This window comes from Belonocnema kinseyi, chromosome 6, assembly GCF_010883055.1.
Source record: "Belonocnema kinseyi isolate 2016_QV_RU_SX_M_011 chromosome 6, B_treatae_v1, whole genome shotgun sequence".
NCBI lineage: Eukaryota > Metazoa > Arthropoda > Insecta > Hymenoptera > Cynipidae > Belonocnema > Belonocnema kinseyi.
In genome coordinates, this window is record NC_046662.1 from 23,601,798 (window position 1) to 23,612,316 (window position 10,519).

The 10,519-nt window shown below is 26.5% G+C and overlaps 1 protein-coding gene across 1 annotated transcript; it reads left to right on the forward strand.

Annotated features, from left to right (window-relative positions):
• Positions 1 to 437: 437 nt before the first annotated feature.
• On the forward strand, positions 438 to 10,101 carry LOC117174791 (transmembrane protein 145-like). The gene is made up of 4 exons (XM_033364159.1): positions 438 to 569; positions 3,337 to 3,769; positions 8,929 to 9,518; positions 9,594 to 10,101. Exons 1-4 carry the CDS (start codon positions 480 to 482, stop codon positions 9,900 to 9,902), a joined length of 1,422 nt encoding a protein of 473 aa, XP_033220050.1. The 5' UTR covers positions 438 to 479; the 3' UTR covers positions 9,903 to 10,101.
• Positions 10,102 to 10,519: the final 418 nt, after the last annotated feature.

A 10,519-nucleotide genomic window follows, 5' to 3' on the forward strand; every position in this document is an offset into this window, starting at 1 on the left:
AATAAAACATGTTTCAGGATTTAAATATTACTAATCCTTTATATATAGTTTGATTTGAATAAAAAGAAATTAAAAACAATTCTAGTATTATCTTTTATTTTTGGTCAGTCCTTTTTAGTTCCCTAATTTAAATACTAAGTAAATTCGATCGATCATTTAATCAGGCTTTTAAAAAAATGTTCTCAAACAAACTACCAAGAAATAATCATAAAAATAATTCTGGAGTATAGATTACATTTTAGCAAATAAACTTTGATTTCATAAAATCAATATTTTAAAGAGAATTTACTGAGAAAACTTTTATAAATGAAATGCAGGTCTAGGGATAGTTGGGAATGTGGTGACATTAGTTAGAAAATTATTGATTTCCCTACACATGTATATAAATGATATAAACAAACGTCGATAGAAAGAATAGTACGAATGTCTAAAGTCGCGCGTTACAGTCATGAAACTTAAATTGTAATGTGGACTCAACTATGTTTATTGGATTTATAGTGTTCTGTGTCATTCTTCTATTTACATGTACTGACGCTAAAATATTGAGTGGTCACCTTTTAACTAGTGAAGTAAATAATTTGTTTATTGAAATAATAACTGAATTTTAAATATGAATTTAGAAGTCACAGGTTAAAATGTATCACGATATTTTTCTTGCTTTGATTCTTATCATTAATCATGTCACTATATTTTTATATTATTAACAAGTTTGTTCAGTAATTCAATTTTAAGAACTTTTAACATTTATAAATATTTATATTTATTTATTTTGATCGAATCTTATTTATTTATTTTTATATTCATTATCTATTGTGTCAATAATATGAAAATATTCATGGAACAAAACCACGAATTATTTCATCTAACTTGATTTTAATTCTAAAATAAAAAAAACTTTTATTCTCAGTTTTCACAGGCCACTATGCTATTCCAATAGAGAAAATAGAACGATTTTTTACGAAAATAAGAAAATACATGCTTTTAAATTAAATTGATGTATAAATTTTATATTTTATTTTATATTTTTTTATTGTTGTTATTTATTAATATGTTATTATATCATTTCATTTTATAATTGATGTATCAATTATATTTTTAAACAAGATAGACCAATTTTCTACCAATAAAATTAACTTTAAACAGGAATAGTTAAATTTCGAATCAAAGGATGAAAAAAAAGAAAATTAATTATTAACAAAGTAATTCAAATTTCAACCAAGCAGTTAAATTTTATCTAAAGAAATTAATTCTCGGCGGAAACTAAAATAGTTGATATTTCAACCAAAAACGGTGAGATTTCAACAAAGTAGTTGAAAGCTAAATAATTTTGGATCAAAAAGTTGCAATTTTAACCAAAAACATTTAATTTCTTTAAAAAGAGATATAATTATAAAAAAACTGGATTTTTAATCAAAAGGATACATTTTTAAACAAGAAGATTAATTTTCTATAAAAAAAGGAATATTTAACCAAATACTATTAAATATTTAAACTTTAATCAAAGAGATGAATTTTTACTAAAATAATAAATTTTCAACTAAAACAAAACTGAATTTTTAACAAAGTAGTTCGACTTTAAACCAAGTAGTTAAATTTGCAAACAAAAAAGATGGAATCTTGATGTAAAATGTAATAGTTGATATTAATAAAGATTTTAATTTCGATTCAAGAATAGTCGATTTCAACCAAAAAAGGAACCCATTTTCAAGAAAATAGTAGTATTCCCAACTAAAACAAATTATTAATTTTCAATCAGAAAGTTGCATTTTTAACTAAAGAAGATCAAATTTCTATCAAAAGAAATTAATTTTCAAACAAAAAAGACGGATTTTCAATAATGAAAAATTTTGCATTACAGCAATAAAAGTTACAACAGAATTGTTGAATTATCAAATAAAAAAAAATAAAAAATTTCGACCAAAAAAAGTTAATGTTCAACTAAATAATTGAATTTTCTACAAAAATAGTGGCATTTTCAACACACAAAAAAATGAATTTTCAACAAAATAGTTGAATATTCAAGCTAAGCAGACGAACATTTTAGAAAACATTTTACGCTAAATTCCAAAAATATAAATTTTCAATGAAAAATTTAATTTTTAACCAAGTAAGATCAATTTCTAACCAAGTTGAATTTTTAACCAAAAAAGATTTATTTTACAACATAAGAGTTCATTTTCAACCAAACAGTTGAATTTTCACGTCAAAAAGACGATTTCTTTAGAGGAAAGTTACATTTTTAATAAAAAAAGTCGATTTTGCCGTAAAAAATGCAGCCAAATTGTTGAATATTCGAGCCAAAAAGATGAATTTTCTACAAAATGTAACATTTTTATTTCAGAAATACTAATGTTTAAACAAAACAACTTATTTGCGAATATATAAATACTTAAATTTTTTACCAAAATAGTGGCATTTTCAACACACAAAAAAAAAACATTTTCAACAAAAGAATTGAATTTTCAAGTTAAACAGTTTAATTCCAAAAAGATAAAATTTCAACATAAAAGTTAATTTTTTAACCAAGAAAAATGTATTTCCAACCTATTAAGTCGAATTTTCCACCAAAAAATTAATTTTTAACTAAACGGATGCATATAACCAAATATTTGAACTTTCAAGCAAAAGAGACGACATTTCAACAATATATTTGTATTTCCAACCAGTGATCGAAGTTTTAAAAGAAAAACATTTAACTTGAACCAAAAACAGTTTCATTTCCATCTTAATAGTCGATTTTTTAAGTCAAAACGACGATTTCTTTACGGAATAGTTGAAAAAGGTGATTTTTTAAAACAAAATTGGCAAATTTCAAATAAAATTATTAAACTTGCAATTAGAAAAGATTAATTTTCAACCAAAGGAAAAGTTTTAATCTAAAAGGATGAATTTTGTACTGAAATGAATGAATTTTTAACAAATAGTTTAATTTTCAATAAAATCATTTAATTTTCAACCAAATAATAAACTTTTTACCAATAAAAAATCAATTTTGAACGAAGAATATACTGGTAGGCGTTAAAAAAAATGATTATCAACTTTTAACGAAAAAAAGTATGATTTTTATGACTAGTTTCTATTAATTCAGTTTGAATTTAAGGGAGAGAAAAAAACGAGAATGAGGGGAAAAAGAGGAGTTCTTTAAAAAGGGAGGGAAAAGGAGAGAAGTGGAATAACGTGAAGTCTGCAGTTATTAAAATATATTCACCAAATTCTGTATAACTTTTTGAAATAATGTATAACAAGTGAATCGTACTAGTGTTTCCAAAAAACTAAAAATTAATGAAAGATCCAGATAATTATTTATGAAGTAATATTGAATTTGAATTTTTTTAGAATTGGGCCTTCCTAGCAAGGTTCTGTTTCCTCTCCGAAAAGGGAAAATTCCAGTACAAATTTATCTTGGAAGAAGACACCAATGTTAATTTGTTATTGTATTACGACTCCCCTTCGCAATGGCCAAGTGTTTATCCATCAAGGAAGTCATGTTTGCAGAAAGAAGAGGTCTTAAACAGAGATCATGGACAAATTGTTCCCTTGACAGCGAAACCTTTTTTAACAGCTCCATCGGAATGCATCACAAACAGAACAACCAAAGAGGTTTTCTGCAACAGTTACAGGGAATTTCGATCCTCCCGACCCCGGTGGTGGTTCATCGCTTTATCAGATTGCACAACTCGAAATGGATTAAATGTCACCTATTGGCTGTCTCTGACAAACGCACCACGCGGAAGTTTCTGGAGAGAGCATTTCTCCGCTGATGAATTTTGTAAGAAAAGTTTCACTTTTGAAACAGTCGGGGCCGATTAAAACCTGCGTCACGCTATTTTCAACACTTTTTACACCCTTCTACACCTAAAATAAAACAATGAACATACAAACAGTATTTTGACAGACCTCACATCCCAAAATGCTCTAAAAATAGGGGAAATGGGGGGATTTTTTTCGAAAATAAGGGGAAAATAGGGCAATACATTTTTTTTAAATTAATATGTAGGTATTATATTATTTTCAACAAAATAGATGGGTTTTCATGCTAAAAAGACAAAAATTTGAGCAAAAAACAAATACTTGAGAAAATAAAGTTGTGTGTCATAATTGCAACTGTTGTTTAGAAACATAATTCTCTCATTTTAGATCTTTTTGTGCTATTATGTTGCACAAATTGACTTTCTGGAGAATCTTGAGTATTTTCCCGGATTTTTAAAAAAGACTTGATTGGCCAATGAAGTTCGACCAGTCCCCACGGTGGGGCGCTCTGGCCAATCACAGGCATCGTAGAAAGTATACCTAAGAACATCATGACCCCTGATACCTCAGTTTCAGGTCAGCCCTGAAGATGTGAACTGCAATGTTTACGAAACGTCGGCAAACAATTCGTAGTTTTTTACACGAGTGAAACCCGAAATATCTCTTTTTATCAATCTTGAGTATGTTTTTCACACTCCTTTTTTTAAGATAATTTTTGTTACGCCTTCAGTTCGTTAACTTTCAATCAAGTAGTTTAATTTTCAATTAAAAATAAATAAATTCTCAACGAAAAATATTATATTTGATATTTCAACTAAGAAAATATTTTAATTTCAAAAGAAAAAAGTCGAATTTGACCAAAAAGATGAATTCTCAACGAAAAATGTAACAATTGATATTTCAAGAAAATATTTTTATTTTTAATTAAAAACAGTAGAATTAATTAAAACATTAGTTTTTAACCTAGTAGTTCAGCTTAAACTAAATAGTTGAATTTTCAAGTCAAAAAGTCGAGTTTTTAACGACAACATTTAATTTTTTATAAACCAATTTACATTTTAATAAAACAGTTCAATTCTAAATACAAACAAATTTTTGTATTGAATAAAATAAAGGCGAATTCATACAAAAAGCCAAATTTTCTACAAAACTGGTGGTAACAAAAAATTAATTGAAATGTTGAATCTTTAATCCAAAAAGACGAATTTTATACAAATCAATTGAATTTTAAACAAAAAGGTTGATTTTTAAACAAATAGTTGAGTTTTCTGTCAAAATAGTTGAATTTTTAACCAATAAAGATTGATTTTCTACCAAAGGAGATAGATTTTCAACGCAAGTTTTCAGTTTCCAAGCCAAAAGAAAAGAATTTTCAACAAAAGAATAACACTTTCTACCGAAGAAGTGAATTTTCTACCAGAAAGAGAAATATTCAACCCAATACATTATATTTTAATCAAATGGTTAAATGCTTTATTACAAAAGATAATATATCAATCACAAATGGAAGTGAAATATTAAGTTCAAAAAATAATTTAAAAACAAAAATTCCACAAAACAGTTATATTTTAAATCCAAGAGATGAATTTTTAACTAAAATAATGAATCTTCAATTTTTAAAAACTGAATTTTTAATAAAGCTGTTCAATTTTCAAGCAAGTAGTTGTTTTGATTGAAATATCGGCTATTAATTTTTCCGTGAGGAATATATCTCTTTGGTTGAAAATATACCCATTTTTTTAAATAAGATTATTAACAAAAAAGTTCATTGTTAAATAAGTAGTTGAATTTTCAATAAAATAGGTACATTTTCAAAGAAAAGTATGAATTCTTCACAAAAAAACTAAGAGCAGATACTTCAACTAAGAAAAAGACTTGGTTGAAAATTGAATTACTGCATTAATAATTCAGTTTTTTAGATGAAAATTCTTAATTTTAGTTGAAAATTCATCTCTTTGATTGAAAATATTACTTTTTTAAAAAATTGTTTGTATCTTTTTTGGTTGAAAGTTCATTTTATTAACTTAAAAATTGACTTCAATTTTTGGTTGATAATTGTTCTTTTTTAATAAAAAACCTAACTTTTTAATTTAAATTTGTATGTATTAGGTTAAATATTTCTCTCATGATTTCTCTTTTTGTTAGAAAATTCATTTCTTCGTTAGAAAATGTTCTTATTTTGTTGAAAATTCAACTATCTGGTTAAAAGTTGAACTACTTGGTTAAAAACTCATCTTTTGGTTGAAGATTCCAAATTGTAGTTGAAAATATATCTCTTTGATAAAAAATAAACCTTTCTGTTGAAAAGACGTCTTTTTAGATGTACTGTTTTTTCTCTAAAATCAAAACTTAAATTCAATAACTTAGTTGAAAGTTGAGAGACTTTGTTAAAAGCTCATTTTTTATTTGATAATTTGTAAATTTAGTTTAAAATTTATCTCTTTGAAAATTAGTCTTTTTTGATAAAAAATGAATATTCTTGGCTAAAAACTAATTTTTGCGTTTTTTTTTTTTAATGGAGAATCAACCTCCTTGGCTGAAAAATCATCTTTTTTCTTTTATTATTGAAAATGCAACTATTTGATTATAACAAATATACAAAACAATTGTAGATACAGCAGATCCAAACTGTTTTACCTTTCTTCGACCGTTTTAATTTTCAATCAGTATTTTAGCTAAATTCAGCAAATGTTCGGTCTTACGGTCAATGATAAAATCAAAATAAAAGCATCCGAAATAACATGTGAAAAACATATTTATTTCTTTTAAAAAAATCCTCAACGTTTCGACCAACACTGCGGGTCTTTATCAAGAGTCGATATAAAAATCTATAATTTAATAACAAATTGTATGAGCGTAAGCGTTCTAATAATTAGTGTCGTAAAAAGGATATCGGTTTTAACAAAAAAAAATTTTTAAAGTTATTATATTAAAACATATCTGAGTCAAAAAATAAACAAAAAAATTTTGATTGAAGCCTCTAAGATATTGGAGAGGCTCCAAAATTTATGAAAAATGTCACATAATTGGAACGATGTTTACAGACGGACGATACAAGACTTCTTAGCCAAAAATTCATCTTTTGTGTTAAAACTTGAACTATGATTAAAACTTCATCTATTTTTGAAAATGAAATATCTTAATTTGAAATAGTATGAATTTAAAACGTTTCAACTTGAACTAAGTCATTAGTATTCAAAAAATGTTATTTAGAAAAATGTATTCTCCTATTTTTGTGAAAAACCTGCGCATTTACCCTCTTTGAAGAGCATCTTGGCCTATGAATCCTGATACCTCTATAAAAATGTTTTTGATTTGCAGCTATAAAATTGATTTATCTTTCGGATAAAACAAAATCTTCGGTTCGATCCAGCCTCCTGTCACCGAGAGTTGAAAATGGCCCGAAATCCCCCAATAAAAGAGTTAGAAGCTTTTTAATAATTATAAAAGATCTGAGGAGAAATGGTTTCGGTTTTATTTAAAAAGAATAATTAAAACTTTTTAATATTTTAAAATGATGATTAAAAGTATATAGAAGACCTTGAGACCATTTTTTAAAATTTTTCAAGTTTACAAATTTTTTAGATAAACTGAATTATGTCAGTATGTGAAAAAAGTTCTTGAAATTGATGAGAGATTTTTTAATTTTTAAAAAGGGTTTGAAAGATTTTCAAGCAAAATTTTGCAATTTTGTCATTTACATAATTTTGGAAAAAATTTGAGTGAGTTTGAGAGATATTTAAAAGTTTCGAAACTATTTAAAAATAAATAAAGCTTGTAAAGTTTTTTTCTAAATTTTGTAAAATTTCACGAAAATGAAAGATATTTTTTCAGATTCCTAGGAAAAATTAAAATAACTTTTTATTTCAAAAATTAATTTGAAGAAATTATTTAAAAAGATTTTAGAAAATTTCAAAAATGGTCAAAGAAGAAGCTGTAAGATTTTAGGGCAATTTTTAAATTCTTGCAGAATAAATAAAAAATGCAGAAAAAATTCGAATAATTTTTAGAAATTAGAAGGCTTAGAAGGCCTGACAAAATTAAAAAACAAGAAGAATTTTCCTTATATTCGTGTGGAAGTTTTAAATAATTTTTTATTTTGAACAATGAAGTATAAGAGAAAATTGAAAAAGTTTTTAAACGTAACAAACGATTTTCGAAAATTTCTAAAAATAGTTTAGAATATTTTAAAGCAAAATGTTTCAATATGGTAAGATTACAAAATAAAAACAAACAAAAATCGGGTAAATTCAAGAAATATTTAGTAGAACTGAAAATAATTTTGAATTTTTTCAAGAGAATAAACAAATTTTCTTAAAATTGCTGGGAAAATTTAAAAGAAGTAAGGTAATTTTTTTAAATTTGGAAACATACAAATGTTAAAATATTTCAGCTTCGTTACATAGTCTCATAAATATTTCTATTTCTGTAATTTAAGTTTGGCGAAATTTAAAATTTCCGAAAATAATTAATAAATTATTAATTGATGATTCAATAAATTGTTTGCCTTATTTATAATTCTATTAATTACTTATAAATTAATAATCAATTAACTATATTGAAAAATTCTAAATATTGGGAATTAAAACATTTGTCGGGAACTTGATAATTCGTTTATTTTAAAAGTCGGTCCTGCAGTCGGTGAATTTTAGTCTTGGATATTTTGAAATTTGGGATTTTATTTTTTGTTAATTAAAAATCTTGTTATTTGAAATTTGGAAAATTTTATAATTCGATAATAATATATATTTTCGGCATTTTTTTCATTCATTTGTGTGTTCGTTATTTATTTTTTTATTATTCTTTATAATTTCTGAATATCTATGTCATATTTAAAAAATTTGAATTATGTCAATTTTTCCGCTTTTTCCTATATTAAACAAAATAATACGTAAGTAAATAAGTCTCATTTAACTACTTGACTCTACACTATGAAGAAAAAATGAGTTTAAAGTCATTTTCATATTTATTTTGTAATTTTTATGCAATTTTCCTATGATACTGTATGGTTTTGTAGAACAAAGTTACTACTAGCGCCGCCGCATGGCCGTTTTCAACTCTCGTGACACATTTTTTGAATTGGGCAGTACAGTGAAAGCACCCCCCTGGTTAGATCCGACAAGAATGACCAAAAAATGCAAATCTTAGATAAAAATAGTAACCTTAAATTTGTTCCAGATATTCTGCCTCTGCTGATTGCATTTTCCATCGCCTACTTCATCCTCATCATCTTCAGCGTCTTTGTAGCTACCGAGCTGCGTTCAAGAAAACTTCTTCACGTCTCCTACAAAATTTTCATGCTCTCTCTCTGGTTTTATTTAATAGGCCTCATGTTCGAAATCTACTCTTATTCAATAAGAGCCTCCATGGGAATTGATTTTCCGGGAGCATCTCTGACTGCAAAACTCTTTGAAGCCTCTTCAGAAACCCTTTTTACGGTGTTGCTCTTGCTCCTAGCTTTGGGATTCACAGTCACCAAAAGTGTCCTTTCTATGATTCAAGTCTGGAGACTCTTAGGCTTCATCTGGCTCAGTACAATTTTACAACTTACCCTTTTCATCTACCAGTCAGAGGTCTTCGATCCTGGCCTCATACTTTACATCTACGAATCACCTCCTGGCTATGGACTTATGGCTCTGAAAATTTGGACCTGGATAGTCTTTCTGCTCTGCTGTTACAAGACGAGCTTGAAAGCGGCTGGCAAGATCAATTTTTATTCTTTTCTCATGACTCTTGGATCTGGATGGTTTCTCTTTCATCCTCTCATGGTATACGATATAAGTTCTTCTCTGAGTATTGATTGGAAGAAGATAGTCTTATAATATTTTTGAAATTATTTTCAGGTGCTGGTGGTTACTTTCTTGGTGGACAAGTGGATTCGAGAAAGTGTGGCGAAGGGGTGTTCCTTGTTGATGGTCTTTTTGGGACACGCTTTCTTTTTATACTCTACAAGACCAGCGGCTGCTAATGTCCATTTTCCATTTCATATCAGAACTTTCCAAGTAGTTCCAGTAAGTGGTGAAGGTCAAGGTCACAGTTATGAACCCAGAAGCCAAACTGCTGTTCCTGCTTTCACTCTCACTGAGTTGAGACCCAACTTTCATAATAATAATAATCATAACAATAATGGTAGTAGAAATAATGGGTTTTAAATTTTGAAACCAAAAATCATTTTAAAAAATTGTAACGATATCTAAGATTATTCTTACACTAAACATATAATTTAGCCCTAGCAGGGTGACCGTTTTAATCGAAGGAAAAATTCCTCGTCTTTTCCCGTTTTTTTACATGGCATGTAAATATTTTTCACAGCCATTGAAATTAAAAAATTCGAATTCTTATAGCTTAAAGTTTTTCCATTTGAAGTAATCAAAAATAAAATTAAAACACTAAAATTGAAAATCTTTTGAATTTTAAACTTTTAAAATTAAAGCATAAACAAAATTTAATTCAGAATTTTGAATTTTTAACTTTTCTAAATTGAACAGTTAAAAATGTATGGTTAAAAATATCAATCTACGCTAACATTTTCAATGCTCTAATTTGAAGAATGAATCAATAAATTTGTCAATTTTACCAACTATATCATGTCAGGCAATTTTTATATTAAAATTTGCATTTTTTATTTTTAGTTGATTAAAATTAGTAATTGTTCCTCCGAAATTTTAAGTTTGAATTCTATTTTAAACAATTCAATTTCAAATTCTACAATTTTTAACACTTGATTTATAACTTTTCATTTAAAATGAGCCACGAAATGAGCAGTCAA